Below are 22,154 nucleotides of genomic sequence, written 5' to 3'. Positions count from 1 at the left end.
GCGTTGTGATAGCAGGAATATTTGAATCAATTCAAGGTCTCATTGATTCTCTGTCACACAGCTAACCTCTCACTGAACTAGCCGATTGAGTGACATATCAAATTATGACTCCCTTTTTGTGTGCATTTCCTCCCTCAGCTGAAGAACTCTCTGAAGAGTGACCTGTGTCTGGACCAGGGGCCGGACACCGACAATGTCCCCATCCTGTACCTCTGTCATGGGATGACACCTCAGGTTAGAACCCCCTCGAGCCCTCTTCAGCCCACATCGCTGCTACATCATTTCTGTCTCTGTGTCAAATCTCCCACATGTGTATAGTCCACCTTTTCTTATCTCTCCTTTTGACCCTTTCTTATCTTGCATGAGGCTTATCAGCGAAGTTCAGTCCACAACTCTGCTACAGTACGACTGGTCCCTTTAAAGAGCTATTATTGTATGAAACGTGTCTGGTCTCTTTTATGGCTTAGTAATGGCAGCAGCCGTCATGATCTACCAGCTGACCAGCAGGACTCCACTTATAATTCACCTCACTGCCAAGGGCCCCCATCCACCATGGGCTTTATGTTTCTGAACTTCAGCCTAAGCTGCATTTGTGTTGTATTGACAGAATGCAAAGTGGAATCCATTTGTAGATAGTTTCTACTTCAAAAGTGACAAGTCTTCAGGAAGGAGTAAACTTACAGGAAGCTTCCTCAGAGATTAGACAAAACTTGTCTCTTTCTTCACTTTGTGTTTGTATTTGTTATCATCAGAGAGAGAGAGAGAGAGAGCGAGAGAGAGAAAAAAAACTGAATCCAGTAGTTTTTATAAAAGGTATACTTTCCCGGTTTCCAGACAGGCATTAGCAGATAATTCCAGGAAGCCACTACAGTGCTGTTGAGATGGAGAGCATCCCCTGACACTGTTTCTATCTGGGTCAGGCTGGCGGGCTGATACAGCCCTATCAGCCTCACCTTCTCTAACAATTTCCATAATGTTTTGAAAACTGAAATACCTTGGACTATGTAAACGTTAAGCCAAAACCAAAATGGAAACTCATATAACTTTCTACAATGGCTACCTAGTTGTATATTTTTCTGCCATAAATATGCACAGCAGTCATTTCTTGTTAGAGCTTTGGTTCTATTGTTTCTGAATAGACTTCTCTCAAGTTTGCAGAAGGTGAGATTTTAGCCCTGGGCTTAGGGAAATTTTAGCCCGGGCTTAATCAAGTCTAATCAACACTTGCACATCCTAAAGTGGGCTAGCACCAACCTTAGCCCAGGCCTAGCTAGCCCTGCTCAGTCATTTAGTGTTAGCATCGACTTTTCGGGGCTAGCCCCAGAAAACACAGTGCCAAAATAACCAGTGTGAAACAGGGTCAAGAACAACGCCTAGAATGGCTCAAGCTTAGCCCAGGATTAACAAAGGCTAAGCTAGCCCAGGGCCAGTCTAGCATTTGGCTTAGCTAGCCCTGGGCTAAGAACAATGCCTAGAGAGTTTTATGTGATCCTTAACCTGACTAGTATTTGTATTTTGTAAGGATCCCTATAGTCCCAGTCGGTATTCACATAATAATAATAACGAATATGCCCCTCGACCACATTATTTTCTATTGACCCCAATTGTAAGAGAGGCAACTTAATCATCGATTTTTTTTGTTATTGTTATACAGCAATAACAAAACATGCCGAAAAGCTGCTGCATTGCTCAATGTACATGTAGCCAGGTCAAAAATCACAACCTACGGTTCGCAATGCTCCCACGTAGGGAAATAGAGCCTGCGAGAAGAGCCCTGTGGATTCAGGCTATTCAGGGTGGGAGAGTGGGAAATGTAATTGGTGTCCAATTAGGCTACACGTAGCTATGTGTGTAAAAAAGCATTTAATCACAGGGAAGACATTTAACTTGTTAAGTACAGTCCACTCACTACTTGTAGCTGTATAGTCTATGTGTTTGTTTTGTTGGTCTTGGCTAGCTTAATGTTTCGGTCATTGGTTGGTAGCTAGCTAGCTAGCTAGCACTAGTGGCTGCTAGCACCGTCATAAAAAGGGACTTGAGGGAAGCCCTATAATATGTTTTTCTAAGTAGTGAGAACACTAGAGAGCAGGCAAAATTGAAAAGTAATCTTTAGACATGTTTTACTTTTCTTAAATGTAGTTTTGTAATTGACTAAAACAGACAACATCAAAACAGTTGTTTGAATAAGGTAAAGTTTTTGCTGTGAGCCAATGGGATCCAAACAAGATTAAGGCAATTACATCACAAAAAAACAGTACATCATACAGCACATTATTACACCACTACTCTACCACTACATATCTACAATACAAAATGTATAATACCACAATACAACAAAATTACAGTGTACGTGTGTAGAGTGCGTGTGTTTAGTTATATCTGTTTTTTAAATCTGATTTTACTACTCGGTTGAGTTACTTGATGTGGAATAGAGTTCCATGTAGTTATGGCTCTATGTAGTACTGTGCGTTTCCCAGAGTCTGTTCTGGACTTGGGGACAGTGAAGAGACCCTTGGTTGCATCTCTTGTGGGGTATGTATGGGTGGCTGAGCTATGTGCTAGTTGTTTAAACAGATAGCTCGGTGCTTTCAACATGTCAATACCTCTCACAAAGACTAGTGATGCAGTCAATCTCTACACTACTTTGAGCCAGGAGAGATTGGCATGCATGTTATTGATGTTAGCTCTCCGTGAAAAAGGGCCAGCCGTGCTGCTCTGTTCCGGGCCAACTGTAATTTGCCTATTTCCCTCTTTGTGGAACTTTACTATATGACTGGGCAGTAGTCCAGGTGCAATAAAACTAGGGCCTGTAGGACTTGTTTTGTTGATAGCAATGTCAAGAAAGCAGAGCAGCGCTTTATTACAGACAGACCTCTCCCCATCTTAGCTACCATTGCATCAATATGTTTTGACCATGACAGTTTACAATCCAGGGTTACACCAAGCAGTTTAGTCTCCTCAACTTGCTCAATTTCCACATTATTCATTACAAGATATAGTTGAGGTTTAAGGTTTAGTCAATGATTTGTCCCAAATACAATGCTTTCAGTTTTTGAAATATTTATGACTAGCATATTACTTGCCACCCATTCTAAAACTGTCTGCAGCTCTTTAAGTGTTGCAATGATTTAACTTGCTGTGGTATCTGACATGTATAATGTTCAGTCATCAGCATAAACAGACACACAGGCTTTACTCGGTGCAAGTGGCAGGTCATTAGTGAAAATAGAAAAAGGTAAGTGGCCTAGACAGCTGCCCTGTGGTATTCGCGACTCTACCTGGACTATGTGGGAGAGGCTTTAATTAAAGATGATGTAAAGCCATAACACATACAGTACCAGTCAAAAGTTTGGACACACCTACTCATTCAAGAGTTTTTCTTTATTTTTACTATTTTCTACATTGTAGAATAGTAGTGAAGAAATCAAAACTATGAAATAACACATATAGAATCATGTAGTAACCAAAAAAGTGTTTAACAAATCAAAATAGATTTGAGATTCTTCAAAGTAGCCACCCTTTGCCTTGATGACAGCTTTGCACACTCTTGGCATTCTCTCAACTAGCTTCACCAGGAATGCTTTTCCAACTTTCTTGAAGGAGTTCCCACATATGCTGAGCACATGTTGGTTGCTTTTCCTTCTGCGGTCCAACTCATCCCAAACCATCTCAATTGGGTTGCAGTCCGGTGATTGTGGAGGCCAGGTCATCTGATACAGCACTCCATCACTCCTCTTCTTGGTCAAATAGCCCTTACATAGCTTGGAGGTGTGTACAGCTGGTGCTCTCATGCATGCTTCAGTGTTACTTGCCTTGAAGCAAGCATAAAAGGCATTTAGCCCGTCTGGTTGGCTCGAGTCACTGGGCAGCTCGTGACTGGGTTTCCCTTTGTAGTCCGTAATAGTTTGCAAGCCCTGCCACATCCGACGAGCATCAGAGCCGGTTTTAGTAGGATTCAATCTTAGTCCTGTATTGACGCTTTGCCTGTTTGACGGTTCGTCTGAGGGCATAGCGTAATTTCTTACAAGTGTACGGATTAGTGTCCCACTCCTTGGAAGCGGCAGCTCTAGCCTTTAGCTCGGTGCTGATATTGCCTGTAATCCATTGCTTCTGGTTGGGATATGAACGTACGGTCACTGTGGGGATGATGTTATTGATGCACTTATTGATGAAGCTGGTGACTGAGGTGGTATACTCCTCAATGCCATTGGATGAATCCCGGGACATGTTCCAGTCTGTGCTAGCAAAACAGTCCTGTAGTGTAGCATCCGCATCATCTGACCACTTCTGTATTGAACGAGTCACTGGTTCTTCCTGCTTTAGTTTTTGCTTGTAAGCAGGAATCAGGAGGATATAATTATGGTCAGATTTGCCAAATGGAGGGCGAGGGAGAGTTTTGTATGGGTCTCTGTGTGTGGAGTAAAGGTGGTCTAGAGTTTTTTCCCCCTCTAGTTGCACATGTGGCATGCTGGTAGAAATGAGGTAAAACGGATTTAAGTTTGCCTGCATTAAAGTCCCCGGACACTAGGAGCGCCGCTTCTGGATGAGCATTTTCTTGTTTGCTTTTGGCCTTATACAGCTCTTTGAGTGCGGTCTTAGTGCCAGTATCGGTTTGTGGTGGTAAATAGACGGCTACGAAAAATATAGATGCAAACTCTCTTGGTAGATTGTGTGGTCTACAGCTTATCATGAAGTACCCTACCTAAGGTGCGCAATACCTCGAGACTTCCTTAATCTTAAACATTGTGCACCAGCTGTTATCGACAAATCGACACACCACCCCATTCATCTTACCGGACGTAGCTGTTCTGTCCTGCCAATGCACGGAAAACCCAGCCAACTGTATATTATCCGTGTTGTCATTCAGCCACGACTCGGTGAAGCATAAGATATTATAATTTTTAATGTCCCGTTGGTAGGATAGTCTCGGAATAGAGCTCATCCAGTTTATTCTCCAGTGATTGCACGTTGGCCAATAGAACGGATGGTAGAGGTGGATTATCCATTCGCCAACGAATTTTCACAAGGCACCCCCGATCTCTGCCCCTTGTACCTCAGTCTTTTCTTCATACAAATGACTGGGATTTGGGCCTGGTCTCGGAGAAACAGTGTATCCTTCGCGTCGGACTCATTAAATAAAAAATCTTCGTCCACTTCGAGGTGAGTAATCGCTGTTCTGATATCCTGAAACTCTTTTCTGTAATAAGAGACGGTAGCAATGGTAGCAACATTATGTACAAAATAAGTTTCAAACAATGTGAAAAACACACAAAATAGCACAGTTGGTTAAGAGCCGGTAAAACGGCAGCCATCCCCTCCAACGCCATTCTAGAAGTCTTTCATAATTTGGTAAGTTATGCATGGATGTGTAGGTTCAGAGTTTGTTTTTGGCATGTTATGCCTAATTTTGCTAATCTTGCCAATTAAAAAATCATTAAAGTAGTTGGCAATATCAGTGGGTTTTTGTGATGATTGAGCCATCTGATTCAATGAATGGTTCGACTTTTTGCCCAAAATGTTATTTAAGGTGCTCCAAAGCTTTTTACTATCATCCTTTATGTTTTTGTTTCATGGTACAGTTTCTTCTTCTTTTTGTTTATTTTAGTCACATGATTTCTCAATTTACAGTATGTTTGCCAATTGGCTGTGCAGCCAGCCAGACTTATTTGCCATTCCCTATGTCTCGTCCCTGTCAACCATACAATTTTTAAATTCCTCATCAATTTATGTGGATTTAGCTGTTTTTACAGTCATTTCTTAATGGATGCATGCTTATTAGTAAATGGAATAAGCAATTTCATAAATTATTAAAGTTCAGTGTCTGGCTGCTCCTCATTTAAAAACCACAGACCAGTAAATATTATTTACATCTTCAACATAGAAATCAGTACAAAACCTCTTGTATGATCTCTTAAACGCTATATTAGGCCCACACTTTGGTTTTCTTAGATATGCCTACTACTGTATGATCACTACATTCCATTTAGAGCAGATTTCTGTAAATAGCCTGGTAGGTTGACTGATAACCTGAACCAGGTTGCTTTTTTTTTTCTTCAGTGGACAGCTTGATGAAAGTCAATATTTAGGTCACTAAGAATATATAGTATCTTTCTGTTGATATCACACACATCATCAAGCATTTCACACATATTATACAGATACTGACTATTAGCACTTAGTGGTCTACAGAAACTTCCCACAAGAATAGACATTAGGTGAGGCAAGTGAACCTGTAGCCATCTTACTTCAACAGCATTTGACATGAGATTCTCTCTAAGTTTTAAAGGAATATGACTCTAAATATAAACAGCAACACCTCCCCCATTGGTATTCCTGTCTCTTCTGTAGATTTTATAGCTATGTATTGCTACCACTATCATCAAATAATTATCTAAGTGCGTTTCAGAGATCCAGTATATGAATGTTATCTGTTACTAGCAAGGTATTGATTTCATCAACCTTGTTTCTTTGGCTACATACAGTATGGTAATGTGGGCTATTTTCAGCACTTTTCTGTGTTGCGTTATTGTTTTTATTGCTTTACTGGGAGGCTTATCAGAGGTAGACATGACAGTGATGTTTATATTTGAGCTGAAGTGCAGGGTGAACTACTCCCAGTGGGCTTCCTACTAGGGCAAACCGTATCAGTGCTAACAGCATAACTCAGGTTCGTGTAGGCGCATGATTACTGCTGACAATAGCTGTCGGATTGACAGAGGCATTCAGGGGAGTTAGAGGAACATAAATTAGGTTACTTACATTATGACTGATAACTCTCCTAGGAAACTGTACATTTGCAGCAGCACGACGACAACTCAGCAACACAATGGTAGGGATTATCTGAGCAGGGCTTGGGTCACCGGTATGTCATTGTCTCAACGCGGCCTTGAAATGGGAGGACAGGGTCCAAGCACCAAAATGATTTAGATGGACTCCATCATTCCTGTAGAGTATCTTCTGTTTCCAAAAGGTATCAACGTTATTTATAAAAGTTATGCCAACAGAGCTACAGTAATCTTTTAGCCAGATGTGTCGTAAAAAGTGGTATAATCCTTGAAAGTGAAGCAAAAAGTTGCATCCACTGTCATCCTTGCCTATTCAAACATCTCCATGGTAAACCATTCACTCTCATTGCACCTGTATTGATGTTTACGCTAGTTTACAAAATAAAACTCTGGAGGAATCTCCTGTGATCTCTTACAAGAAAGAAAGACAGTCGGAGCTGATCTTTCCCAAGATGCCTTGCACACTTTTCTTAACAGATAACTCCAGAGAAAACATACTGTAACACCCAATCTCACATCCCGAGAGCAGGCTAATTTAAGAACTCATTAATGTTAGAAATCTGTTCAAATGTCTCTGTTGAATAGTTATCGGGTTACAGTGCTGTTACTCCTTTTAGAATCCGTTTTAATTTCACACCACTACTGATGTCGTTTTCTTCCTGCTTTACCTCCTACTGATAGTGAGGGACTGGAGGATAGTTTTCACTTTTTTTATTATATTTAATTTTCCCTTTTTAAGTATTTTTTTAAACAAACTTATACATATGATCATCAACTTACAGACACACACAACAAATGGCTACATCTCATCTATCGAGACCCGCATGCTCACACCCCCATCCTTAGTGCCTGCATTATTGTTTGCCACTTGGCTTTAAATTGTACCAATTTGTTTTTCTCGGTCACCCATGCTATTTCAATGATAAATCTGTTTATTTTTTCCATTGTGTCTATACATTTTTTCAAGATGAGTGATGAGAAAATGATCGTCCAGTAAAGAACCTGAAGGCCCGCACACTGTTTCTGCTCCCAATTCACCGCTTTATGGACTACGTTTCCATCCAAAACTGATCTTCGTCAGGTCAAACAGACTTGAGTGCTTACATCTCAAAATATACACATTTCGGGCCTCCCGGGTGGCGCAGTGGTCTAGGGCACTGCATCGCAGTGCTAACTGCGCCACCAGAGTCTCTGGGTTCGCGCCCAGGCTCTGTCGCAGCCGGCCGCGACCGGGAGGTCCGTGGGGCGACGCACAATTGGCATAGCGTCGTCCGGGTTAGGGAGGGTTTGGCCGGTAGGGATATCCTTGTCTCATCGCGCTCCAGCGACTCCTGTGGCGGGCCGGGCGCAGTGCGCGCTAACCAAGGGGGCCAGGTACACGGTGTTTCCTCCGACACATTGGTGCGGCTGGCTTCCGGGTTGGAGGCGCGCTGTGTTAAGAAGCAGTGCGGCTTGGTTGGGTTGTGCTTCGGAGGACGCATGGCTTTCGACCTTCGTCTCTCCCGAGCCCGTACGGGAGTTGTAGCGATGAGACAAGATAGTAATTACTAGCGATTGGATACCACGAAAATTGGGGAGAAAATGGGATAAAATTTATAAAAAATTAAAAAAATACACATTTCACCTCACATGACCATCACATGGTGGGTGTGGAAACAATTAAATTCCCTTTTGCGCATAGTCAATCATAATTAATCACAGAAGTACTATACATATGGTCATAAAGTATTATATACATACAAATGGGTCCAAGTTAAAACCTAGGCAACGGTAAAACAATTAGATTACGTTGGAAACTGTTGGAATACCCGCCCATATGACCATTACATGCGGAACGCGCAGTGGCCATAGGTCACTAATTATATCTATTTCAAAAACAACTTGTGTACCTCTAATCATTTGGTATCAGTAGTTACAAAAAATGGAATATATTTACAAAATGACCAAGTTGAGACCACTATGGCAGGACAAATCAACGTGACATATTCATGGAATGGTCTGATATCAAACTCTTGGTTTAGACCTTTAGGAGACATGGCCGACATAGTGAATCCAATACAATTCTCTTCTTAGTAATAGATGATCAGTATCTCCCCCCTCCTAAGAGTCTTAACATGTTGGATACCAATGTATCTCAGAGAGCAATCCATGAAATCCGTAGCCACAGGGATTCTCTGATCAAGAGTCCTGATATTACTCCTGTGTTATGCTATCCTTGTCTCAAATTTTTGGTGGAACACGTAATGATGCCCTTAATCTTAATGGCCTTGCCCATGATAGGGTGATTGAACATTGTGTGCATTGTTCGTGAAGTTACACTGGGTACATCGGCCACATCTGTAATTACCGTCCGGCACATTGTCTAGGAAGGTGCTACGTGGCACCGGTGGAAGATCAGACGTCACCACCATTTGACTGATGTTGGGGGCGCGTCAAAAGACTACCCGCGGGGGTTCTTTAAATGTCTTTTCCATTTGTGAATCAGGCCTCAAGATGTGCCTGTTTTTTTATGATATGGTCAAACTGTTTGCCAAGTGGGGAGAATTGAAGGAACACTGAACTCGTTGGTCAGGGGGGGAGGGGTGATTTGGGTGTGAGGATGTCATTCTTGGTCATAATTTTTTTAATGATCCCTTGCATCATGCAGCCATTCCTCTGGGTAACCCTGCTGTCTGCAAAGCTCATCCAGACAGTCGGCTTGTTTGTCATAGTCACTCTGTGTACTACAGATCCTGTGTGTATTGGATGATAGGGATGTGAGCACTCGGTCTGTTTGGTTTGGATCTTGTAAAATCCTTTTTATTTTCTTCCATATCGTTAGTGTTTTTAACTATGAAGTTGTTAATGTTCATAGCTTTATCCTTTGAAAATAGACACGTAAAAATATTCTGGAGATGAGCATGCACATCTTCAATGTGTATCCCATTGTTCCTCTTTAGTACATTTAACTATATGTGGCAAGGAAAAGCCTTGGGTAGCGAGTTGATACAGTTCCAAGTCTGGAAGGTTAAAACCACCCTCGGACTTAGGAAGATGTAACACTTTGATTTGTATTTTATGAATTTTATTTGCCCATATAAAGTCCGTTATGACCGAGTATACTTTTTTAAAGAATGTCATCGGTGGGGTAATTAGTATTACCGAAAATAAATACAAAAACATTGGCAGCCTTGTCATTCTAAAGAGATTTATTCTACCTGTAAGATTGATGGGATAGTTTAAGGTGACATACACAGTGTATTTATGACAACTGTTTGCGAATGACAAGGTAGCAATAACCCCCTCCTAATGTAACCCTGTGCTACCTACCACCTTTATCCCCACCCCTATCCAGCTGTGATGTCCTCCCTCCCCTCCAGCTGTTACATTCCCCCGCCTCTCCCAGGCTTCTAGCTACCCAACATGTCTAGCTACCCCACATGTGCAGACAAGCCTCCTCATCCCTCATATGCACGGCAATGGAGTCAGAGCACAGATGCAGCTGCCATCTGTAGTACACACCACTACCTCTGCTGCTCCACTCAGTTCAAACAGATGCTTTTTCCTTCCAGTGGTGTTTTACGGCCTGTTAGCTAAATATGGGCACTCAAGTGCCCTTGGAAAATACGGGCTGGAAGGACCGCATCAGAGTGCAATTAGAAGTGTTTGGGCTAGCTGGTCGATTTGTATTGTTTATGGAGAGCGCTCCTCTCCATAAACAATAAGCCATTTCCCACACTATGCCATTTCCTGCCCTGTGCTTCAGTTCAGTGAGGGTAGCTGCATGAATAGACATGCCTATGGGTGAAGTAAGTCCTAGTGAAAAGCCTAAAACAAATCAACATTTTGTGAAATGCTTGAATGCCTCCAGCTCTCAGTAGCTTATGTATGTGCTGTTTCTTCTGTCATTCCAGAATGTGTACTACACCAGCACTCAGCAGTTACATGTAGGGGTGCTCAGTCCCACCATCGATGACGATGACAACAAGTGCCTGGTGGATGTGAACAGCCGACCGCGCCTCATCGAGTGTAGCTACGCCACAGCCAAGCGCATGAAGCTCCACTGGCTATTTACTCAGGTAAGAAACCATACAGACCTGACCAACACACTCAGACTGCTCACTGAATATAGACCAGCAAGCGATAGGAAATGGTAAGTCAATGATCTAAATTAATACTTTGTTGTCAGGGAGTTGGATCATTAGTAAATGTGGCACCAGTGGAGGTAGGTATCTTGGGTACATTTTAGGGGGTAATATTGGCGGAAATCAATGGCTCAGTGTGGTTGGATTGGTCTCCATTTAAGGAGTGTCACAGATATAACAGAGTTTTACGGTCCACAGACCTCTCCACATTCCTCCAAACCATTTAGACGTGAACAGTAAATGCATCATAATGACTCTCTCTGTCTTCATTATTGGACTGGCTCACTGAGCACAGTGGCCTGTAATGAGGGCTACATCAACATGGTCTGAAGGGTGCGTCACCCACTTCACCCAGTTTAGAAGGCGCAATTAAAATCGTTCTGATTATGTGTCATCATAATGTATGCGCTCAAAATATCCACTCAAAATAGTGGGGTGCTAACCTTGAATTCAACTTCTAGGAATTGTGTTTTCAGATAAAGACGTATTTTTCTCTCCATTGGTGGATCACTTATTTATTTTGAGTGGATGCCCGCACAAGTTAGAAACTTGTAGGTTCTGTACCGTATCCCCCCAAAAAATGATAACAACGAGTGAGACATTGAAAACATATTATATATATATATATGTACTGTATGTCATATGCCTGGATTGGTTGAATCTCTATCACTAAAACTCCTAAAAGTCAAGGTATTGTCAATTATGGATTCAACCTATTTGCGTCTATAGCTTTGACATTAGTGTGATGCCTTGTGAACTTACTGAGAAGGAAATCATGTTGTATGTTCCGTTCAAAGGTTTTTATTGAAATGCTGCCAAGCACAGTTTTACATCTTAATGCAATTTTTCTTTGATTATGTTGGGGAGATCATTGTTGATGGAACTGTGTAAAATTCTTAGTTGGCGCCTCCCGAGTGGCGCAGTGGTCTAAGGCACTGCATCGCAGTGCTAGCTGTGCCACTAGAGATTCTGGGTTCGAGCCCATTCTCTGTCGCAGCCGGCCGCGACTAGGAGACTCATGGGGCGGCTAACAATTGCCCCAGCGTCGTCTGGGTTAGGGGAGGGTTTGGTCGGCAGGGATGTCCTTGTCCCATTGCGCACTAGCGCAGTGCACGCTGACACGGTGGCCAGGTGTACGGTGTTCCCTCCGACACATTGGTGCAGCTGGCTTCCGGGTTAAGCGGGCGTTGTGTCAAGAAGCAGTGCGGCTTGGCTGGGTTGTGTTTTGGAGGACGCACGGCTCTCGACCTTCGCATCTCCCGAGTCCGTACGGGAGTTGCAGCGATGAGACAAGACTGTAACTACCAATTGGATACTACGAAATTGGGGAGATAAAGGGGTGAAGTATAGGTAGCTCTGGAGTGTAAAAGGATTGAAATGCTTGATCTCACGTTTCACATATCTACATGGCTCTTCTGTAGGTGGTTTCTTGGTTTAGCATTGTATAATTTAAGAAGGAATAGTCAGACACCATGCATTATTGATCACATTTCTGCTAGACATAGTGTGAAATGTGTTTTACCTCAAAAGGAAATGCATCGATACAACTCAAGCATAGGGTTGTACAGTACTGTAGCGAGGAGGAATGTTCCTATTCCCATTCTAGCTTAAGCGTTACCACACTTAAATTCTACGAGATGGAGAGGAGGAGAAGAGCAGCAATCAATGAATCTCTCTGGTTGAATGTGCCTGACAATTTTGTGACTTTTCTTCGCTTTAGAGCCTTATAGTGGAAATTCAACATGCTCTCCTCAAGTTAAATAATTTTGATGTATCTTGGGAAGCAGAAGAAAAGAAGTGGGTGTTTGTATTTGTAAAGATTTTGTCAGCAGTTAAGGTGGCTGTAGCGTGGGCTGTAGTATGGAGACACAGAGGGTTTAGGTGTAAAGAGCCCTGCTTGGGAGACAATCTTAACACGCCGATTAAACACATCTAATTAGCTTTCTGTTCATCCTCAGTGCTTTCACTGACTCAATGACGTCACCTTCCCAAGTGCTCCTGTTTTCTACTATCCTTTGTGCTTTTCTACTACATGGTGTATCTTCTACCTCTCATGTCGGCCTACACACTGCAAACGCTTCCTATCTCCCTATGTAACACAACACGTAAACACATGCATGCACACACATTCACCTGCATGCACACACAGACTCCCAAACTGTTCACTCAAAAATAATCAATTAGATGAAAGAACACAGGAGAGTTGGTTAACTTTTCACCGCTGCTTGTGAACCCAGGACCATTATCATTCTGGCTCGCTGGTTCACTCTCTATAGCAAATCAATATGTTGATTTGGCAGCAGCCCACAGGATCAAGCACAGGGAACAAACAGGACTGGTCTTCTGCCAGTACAGAATTCAACCTCAGGACTTACGTACTGTAATGCAGTCTCTCCTGGAGAGAACGCAGGCTTTTTAAGCACCCTGAAGGTTATAATGGTTATTGGTGTTTAGCATCTTTTGATGTTGACTTCCCAGATAGAGAAAGGCTGAGTAATGCTGATATTTTTTATTGTGTGAAATTGTTCTGAAGTGTTCAGTGACCCACTGGAATTCAACTGCCTCAGAAAATGTTTGCTATTTAGCCATGTATAGCTGAAACATCAGGTTAAGAACATTATGCCGAAGCCCTGAGGTTACTTGGCAGGCTTCCTGCTGCAAGATGGTAATCTTGCAAATATGAATAGAATCAGGATGAAATTATGAATATTTTCTTTAAATAAATACGTGTTTTAGCTGCTTGGTAGATGCCTCGTAAATATTTCAGGATGCGCCTCTGGCAAAGTATGATAATGACAGAATGAAAAACAAATGTATTATTGTTTTATATTTTGAAACAACTTCAGATGTCTAGACATAGTCTTAACAATTGATGAGCTGAAATAAATTAATCAGCAATGATAACATAAAGTACATGTACAACTTTTTTCATATGGGACTTTTTGGTTCTACTGCATTGTGTAGCTCTATTTGTTTTCTTTCTCATATCTTATTTGCAGGTAATGTTGTTTTCCTTGTACTCATTCCAGGCTATATGCACCATGTGGCCAATGAGGTGTATCTAATGGCTAATGGTTCTTTCATTTGGTTGAACATATGGAATCCACCATGTTATATTTCATGCTACATCTGACAACCATTACTACATGTGGAGATGTTGATTACTGATGAAAAACTATTAGTGAATATGTAAACTGTATCCATCCCCCATGTATTTTGCAGAATGCACTCAAGCAGATAATTGTTTCATTCCATAGCTTTTAGGCATGCAAGACCTGACAAGCACTCTTAACTAAACAGACAGTATTCTATTCTAATGAAAACTTATCATATCCTGAATCAGAGTGACATCGACTAGACTTCTTGTCATTTTGATTAATTCACTTTCAAATTAACCTGACCAAATCATCCGTATGCTGTATGTGCAACAAAACATTGATGACAAGTTGACAATGAGATTGCTTAGAGGTGGTTGTTGACTCCACATATAAAGATTAATCTCTCATAAAAAGTGATGTTAATTATCAATTGGTTAGTGCAAATCTTAATGATGTGTATTGGTCTGAATTTCTGAACCTTAACATGCCCTTGCATCTTTCTTTATAGAGCATCTAGTCTTGAACCAAAATTAAAGCCCATTTTAAAACGATTGCCTTTCCAGCTTGAGTCGTCGTTCTCCTGACTGAGAGGTGACACGGGAGATTCTCTGATCCCAGTTACAGAGATAGTGAGCTTATCTGATCTGTGCAGTGACTCCCATCACACTGGTCCCAACAGTTGAGTCCAACCCAAAGCTTTAAGGCCTCCACGTACATGTGAGAGACTCTCCGCTCTAACAAATGGGGAAGAGAGATGAGATGGAGAGACACTTCGAAGCACACGATTCCTTAGGTGACAAAGATTGAGTTTCTTCCTGTAAGTGTGAGGGTTGTTTTCTCAGGTGACGTGTGAAAAATGTTTTCTTCTCATCTAATGTTATCACATAATCTTGCCATTCCTACTGAGAGTGCTACTGAGTATAATGGTAGATAGTGTTCTTGCTTCGTGAGCATGCTGATGCTATCTGGGAAGGCCCCAGTGCTGGCGCCGAAGGGAAATCAGTACAAAACAGTGCTGTGGGTGCTTGTTAAGCTATACACATCAACCCCATCCATTAATTCATAGCGCGGCGGGGTTAAAGTGACACAGCAATCAACGTCATGCACACCAATGATGCTGTCGCATCCCACTGTCTTAGATCTACCTGTTTTTTCTTTCAGGGAGGTTCCATTCAGAACAGGAAATCGAAGCGATGCCTTGAGCTGGTGGCCAGCAATGACAACGAGTTTGGGTACCAGCTGGCCCTTCAAAAATGCACTGGACAGAAATGGTCCATCACCAACACACTGCCTGGCAGTGCCCTATAATGGGCTCCTCTGAGAGAACACTGGTCAAATATACTGGAGCACACTGGACTGGATGGGGTGCTTACTCTGTTACTCCTCGGGACTTTCTGTTGTGGATAAAGGAGAATGGTGTATGGTTAATGACAGTCATTGGAGCACCATGATGTCTTTTTGTTCACCAGTTGACATCACATGATAAATGTTAAACATTTTCTTTAGCCTATGGATCAGCCATAGATGGTTGATATTGTTCATTATGAGATACTATGAAACATATTTTGTGAAGAGTGTAGTTGGTTTTCTGTTGACTTGAAGGTTGTACTGGGTTCTATATGTTCATTGTTGTACTTGGTACATAACTGCTACTGTGTAGCAAGCATTACGAAAAGTTCTCTGCTGTTTTCTTTTCTTCTAGTGTCTCAGGTTTGTAGGATACGTTTATTATGCGATTAAGCTGTACAGTTTTGGCGAAATGCCAACATGTTGGGATATATATATGAAAATAATATACTATTTTCTAAGTGTAAATATTCAAAATATTTATAATATATGCCAGTAAAAGAACTGATGCTACGTGAATGTGTGGTAGTGTGTTTTTTTTCCAATGGTACAATATTGAGTGTGCCCTTTCCATGTAAACTGCCACCAGCTGTCCCATATGTGCGTCTGGTCCCATGTGACACAAGGCAAATGTCATGTTATCAAAATGAATGTGTGTTTTTCCCCTAAAGCTCATGTCTTTAAGGTTATAGCTCTCTCAACATACAGAAGTTAATAATTTATGTTCACTATTTAATGGTAGCTGATTACACAAATTATATTAATGATCACATACAGATGTAGGATCTTAATTTGATCACTCTTTTGTTGCTGAGAATTTTCCTGCACAGCAGGAACTTGTAGTGTATTCAAGGTTTAAAAAGGCTTCTAAAGTGTGTAATTGCCTCTTTAAAATGTCAGACTTGATTTGCCCTAACGAAAAATAATCCACTTAACAATTCACATTTTCTGTTGCTGCAGGATTATTTTCAAATGAATATCCTACATGTTTCCTTATTTTTATGGTTTTGTGCAGTAATGTATCAAAAACATTTTGGGAGCACACACACACACGCACAGGGAGAACATTTGAGAAATGGCATCTAATCAGTTTCTCACAGAAGCAGACAGCAGTCTAGAATCCGGGCTTGTTTCTGTCAGCCTTTCTCTTCTGACTGTTGTGTGTACCAGGGGAGGAGAGGAGTGGCACATTCGGTTTTCAACATGCCAGTCCTCATTAGCATCCACATTCATGCTGGGCCAGGGGAGGCATGCCATTAAATATACACACTACTGTTCAAAAGTTTGGGGTCACTTAGAAATGTCATTTTTTTTAAAGAAAAGCTCATTTTGTTGCCCATAACAATAACATCAAATTGATCAGAAATACAGTGTAGACATTGTTAATGTTGTAAATGAGTATTGTAGCTGGAAACGGCAGATTTTTTTATTTTTATGGAATATCTACATAGGCGTACAGAGGCCCATTATCAGCAACCATCACTCCTGTGTTCCAATGACACGTTGTGTTAGCTAGTCCAAGTTTATCATTTTAAAAGGCTAATTGATCATTAGAAAAGCCTTTTGCAATTCTGTTAGCACAGCTGAAAACTGTTGTGCTGATTAAAGAAACAATTAAACTGGCCTTCTTTAGACTAGTTAAGTATCTGGAGCATCAGCGTTTGTGGGTTCGATTCCAGACTCAAAATGGCCAGAAACAAAGCACTTTCTTCTGAAACTCATCAGTCTATTCTTGTTCTGAGAAATGAAGGCTATTCCATGAAGAGAAATTGCCAAGAAACTGAAGATCTCGTACAACGCTGGCTCTAACCAGAATAGAAAGAGGAGTGGGAGGCCCCGGTGCGCAACTGAGCAAGAGGACAAGTACATTAGTGTCTAGTTTGAGAAACAGACAACTCACAAGTCCTCAACTGGCAGCTTCATTAAGTACTACCCGCAAAACACCAGTCTCAACGTCAACAGTGAAGAGGCGACCTCCGGGATGCTGGCCTTCTAGGCAGAGTTGCAAAGTAAAAAGCCATATCTCAGACTGGCCAATAAAAAGAAAAGATTAAGATGTGCAAAAGAACACAGACACTGGACAGAGGAACTCTGCCTAGAAGGCTAGCATCCCGGAGTCGCCTCTTAGCTGTTGACGTTGAGACTGGTGTTTTGTGGGTACCATTTAATGAAGCTGCCAGTTGAGGACTTGTGAGGTGTCTGTTTCTCAAACTAGACACTCGAATGTACTTTTCCTCTTGCTCAGTTGTGCACCAGGGCCTCACACTCCTCTTTCTATTCTGGTTAGAGCCAGTTTGCGTACATAGCGTTGTACGAGATCTTCAGTTTCTTGGCAATTTCTCGCATGGAATAGCCTTAATTTCTCAGAAGAAGAATAGACTGACGAGTTTCAGAATAAAGTTATTTGTTTCTGGCTATTTTGAGCCTGTAATCAAACCCACAAATGCTGATGCTCTAGATACTCAACTAGTCTAAAGAAGACCAGTTTTATTGTTTCTTTAATCCGAACAACAGTTTTCAGCTGTGCTAACAGAATTGCAAAATGGTTTTCTAATGATCAATTAGCCTTTTAAAATGATAAACTTGGATTAGCTAATATAACGTGACATTGGAACACAGGAGTGATGGTTGCTGATAATAGGCCTCTGTACGCCTATGCAGATATTCCATAAAATAATCTGCCTTTTCCAGCTCCAATACTAATTTACAACATTAACAATGTCTACACTGTATTTCTGATCAATTTGATATTTTAATGGACAAAAAATTTGCTTTTCTTTCAAAAACAAGGGCATTTCTATGTGACCCCAAACTTTCAAACGGTAGTGTACATGTAAACCCACTTCCTTCGCCAACAGATTTAAATCTGGAAAATATTTTTGTGCATTCTCAAATTCAAAACGGAATTGATTTCCCAAAGGTTGGGAATTGATATGCACAAACCTTCTCATATGTGGAATACCATAATCATCATCTCAAATTTTGTCACAGTAGTTGTATTGCTCTAAATTCATAAAATAATGCAGAACCACATACTGTGAACTCTTCAAACAGATCTCACAAAGTGAGATATTCAAATCTTTGAATCTCAGCGTGACATTGAGTTATTTATGACACTGGAGCTCTTCTTGTTAACGCATACAGTAGGTGGCTTTTTTGCATAATGTTAATCATGAATGATTAAAACCTTTCAGATGAGCATAATGGTGAGATACCACCTGCTTTGAAATGGCCTCTTCATACTCACAGTAAAAGCATTAGGATTCACATACCATTTCATGAATTAAAGCCAAAGAAATGGAAGTGTGATTTATTACATGACAATAACATGGACCTGTTCAATCAATCCCAGTAACAGTGTTTCTAAGATGACTAAAAAACATGTGCGTCATATGAGAAATGGTATTGTTATCGTACAAACTTTACATAAAGATACTGATTGCATTCCTGGATACGTCACTGAGTAATAACCATCTTGCTTTGAACACTGAAAAATTCTTCCAATAGCTGAAATGCGGGTTTGATGATTCTATGAATGGCATCGCTCCTTGTTTTTTATTTCATCTGAAAACCAGAGCTTTCTGAGAAATCTAGAATTCCTAACCCAATAAAGCAGTGGTGTCCTTGGTCTGTGTGTGTGAGACAGTCCCATTACCCTTGCCCACATTTATAATTCAGGTTTCTGCCTCTTGGGAGAAAGGCAATGAGAGAGTGCACCTCGATAATCATGCACACTCGCAGTTACTGCTGCCCCTGACACAGCCGCAATAAAACAGACTGAGAAGAGATATATTCTTGGCACAAAACAAGCCCACTATGATAGGGGAATCAGAAAAGGTTTGGGTAGCATATGGAGGGAGTCGGAGTTTTGTCTGAATTGAGAATGAATAAATGTCCCACAGGACTCACTGGAGGAGAGAGTTTATCAGTTGTGGATCCTGCAGGTAAGCTACAGGTGGCTAAGTGAAGCAGAAGAACCACCACAGGAGGGCCCAGGGGATACGAGAACTGGGGCTGGTAATGGGGAGCCAACTTTCAATTGAAAATTCAATTAAATCATTTGTCATCTCTATTTCGCATATATATCGCAAGCTTACTGAGCTGTAAAAGAGACGGATTTATAGTCAAATAGCTTTACTCTGGTTTAGTGTGACCCTACATCCAACACATAGTGAAATGTCCCTGTTAGTTGTTTTCCAAATCTAAAGTGCATTTTACCCATACCATCTCTTCGAGGATGTTTCATGTTGCCAGTGGTGTAAAGTACTTAAGTAGTACTTTAAACTATTTTTACTTAAGTCGTTTTTTGAGATATCTGAACTTTACTTTGCTATTTATATTTTTGACAACTTTTACTTTTACTTCACTACATTCCTAAAGAAAATATAGTACTTTTTACTCCATACATTTTCCCTGACAACCCAAAGCACTCGTTACATTTCGAATGCTTAGCTGGACAGGAAAATTGTCTATTCACGCACTTATCAAGAGAACACATGGTCATCCCTACTGCCTCTGGTCTGGTGGACTCACTAAACACACATGCATCTTTTGTAAATAATGTGTGAGTGTTGTAATGTTTTAAAACAAGAAAATGGTTCCGTCTGCTTTGCTTAACATAAGGAATTTGAAATTATTTATACTTGTACTTCTACATTTGATACTTAAGTATATTTTAGCAATTGCATTTACTTTTGATACTTAAGTATATTTAACTTTTACTCAAGTAGTATTTTACTCACTTACTTGAGTAACTTTCTATGAAGGTATCTTTACTTTTACTCAGGTATGACAATTGGGTACTTTTTCAACCACTGCATGTTGCCATAGTAATGTTGCTTAATTTAAGTCAGCTATTTTCAGATCCCAAGCCGTCACACCAGAGGTGAACATACAAACTCAACAAATCCATATTTCCTGTTGATACAAGATTAATCTCTGACCTTTTAATATTACGCTTGAATGCCTTGAGCTATGCACAGGAACTGACTGACAAACATCTTATATCTGCATAGTCTGTGTGTGGTACAAAAGGGACATGGAGATAGTGAAAGACCATTCACGAGGCGTTCTGTGTGCTATGCACTGATGGTTAGCTTTCCGGAGGTTCACACGTATTAAAAAGACAACCACAATAGCATGCAGTACCATCAGCTTGTTTGAGGTTAGGCCCCTTGCACATCTCAGACCAGACACAAACCATATCTGAAGTGAATTGAAGCCATTCAACTCATCCATGAACTACTCTGAAGTATTTTTCTAGTCCTTTCCCATTTCCTCACTGTTTTGACAGTGCTTATTTCGATTGGACATCCACTAGTGCAACCAAAGCTCCTCCAAAGCAAATGTCAGATTGTCTGTCTATCAGTAGATTGATACAGCAAGTTATTGAAGCAGTCAGTGTAAGTTTCTCTGCTCCAAACAGAGCAATGAAGCTGAATATTACGGCTTTCTGTATTTGTCAGACTGCTGGATCATCACAGAGGCAGAGGGAGCCCTGATAAATGATAAGGCTAATTTCCTGTGCCGCACTTTATTTATGCTTATGGATTACAGCAGTATGATGGATGACAGTGTACATGTACACAAGGTACACATACAGTATGTCTGCACACCTCAATTACTGCCTAACAACCATTTGGCTGTTTGCCGGCGCCTGCAGTAACGGATTGTGCCATTGCCCAATGGAATGGTGTTTAAATAAAGAGTTCCAATCCTCTAAATAAAGGTTGAATTGTCTTTTTATACCAGTGCATTTTGCTTTTGTTCTTTTGCCAAGTCTTACTGTATACATTTCTATAGTTACTGTACCAGCCCTCCAATTGCACCAAACCCTCCTATGGACTGTTGTGAAATTACTTTTCTCTTGTATATAACCACACCTTGTGTTAAGCAGTGCGTGAATAAATCAAGCTGTAAATTACCCAGGTATCTTGGCGTCATGAAGCAGACAGATTTGGAGCAAGTCTGCAAATGAATTCGTTACATACTGAGAGGAGAGAGAACCTTTTAAAGAGTCAGCGTTTCTCTGTATGAGCTCATCACTTGGAGAGACTATCCTGGGAGGCAATATAAAGAGTGAGTGGATCTTTATTGAAATAAATAGACATGCACACAGCTCAGAAAACCTCTCAACACAACCAAATATCAATTGAAATTAGTGTGAAGGAATATTTGAGATTTTGTTGCTGTACTGAAATGTTTGATCTTAAAAAGTGCTATCAAATACGCTGACCCGAAATTCAAAATTAATCATAGATTACCTCTTAGGCAAACGGCACCTTTCAAGTTGGAGTTCAATATTTCAATGGTATTTACTTTACAGGGATAAAGACCCATTTTATGACCACCTGGTGGTGAACTTCTCTCGGCGGTGCACACAATACAATAAGCCCTAATCCTCTGTATATTGCAGTTGCAAACCCATCAATACTTCTGAAAGGCTTTGTGACTCAATTATCAGCTTCATAAAAGACATTGCTTATGGCATTGAAACTCATAATATGCTTCCTGGCAATGCATATTGGGTTTAGAGTCCTAGTTTGCGCAATGATTTGTAAATGTCTGAGTCATTTCTCATTTTAAGAGTTTTAATATGAACCTCATCCTTTAAGTCTGCAAACACAGAAGCCGTTCCTAGTTTAGTTAATATACTTTTGAACAACATCTCAAATTAGTTTTCTGTGCAATTTTTTTAACCTTTATTTTACTAGGCAAGTCAGTTAAGAACAAATTCTTATTTTCAATGACAGCCTAGGAACAGTGGGTTAACTGCCTGTTCAGGGGCAGAACAACAGATT

The 22,154-nt window shown here is 40.9% G+C and overlaps 1 protein-coding gene across 2 annotated transcripts in view; it reads left to right on the top strand.

The window, feature by feature from the left end:
- Nucleotides 1–15,353, top strand: part of LOC120025347 (polypeptide N-acetylgalactosaminyltransferase 18-like) — an 81,275-nt gene extending 65,922 nt beyond the window's left edge. For both annotated transcript variants that reach the window (XM_038969885.1, XM_038969884.1), the window contains 3 exons: nucleotides 139–234; nucleotides 10,679–10,843; nucleotides 15,169–15,353. In XM_038969885.1, coding sequence (XP_038825813.1) covers nucleotides 139–234; nucleotides 10,679–10,843; nucleotides 15,169–15,315 — 408 coding nt within the window. In that variant the 3' untranslated portion in view covers nucleotides 15,316–15,353. The remainder of the gene's footprint in view (nucleotides 1–138; nucleotides 235–10,678; nucleotides 10,844–15,168) is intronic.
- Nucleotides 15,354–22,154: the final 6,801 nt, after the last annotated feature.

The sequence above is a fragment of the Salvelinus namaycush genome, chromosome 30 (assembly GCF_016432855.1).
Source record: "Salvelinus namaycush isolate Seneca chromosome 30, SaNama_1.0, whole genome shotgun sequence".
In the NCBI taxonomy this organism is placed as follows: Eukaryota; Metazoa; Chordata; class Actinopteri; order Salmoniformes; family Salmonidae; genus Salvelinus; species Salvelinus namaycush.
The sequence above is the reverse complement of the archived record's forward strand: the minus strand, read 5'-3'. Positions and strand labels throughout refer to the sequence as shown.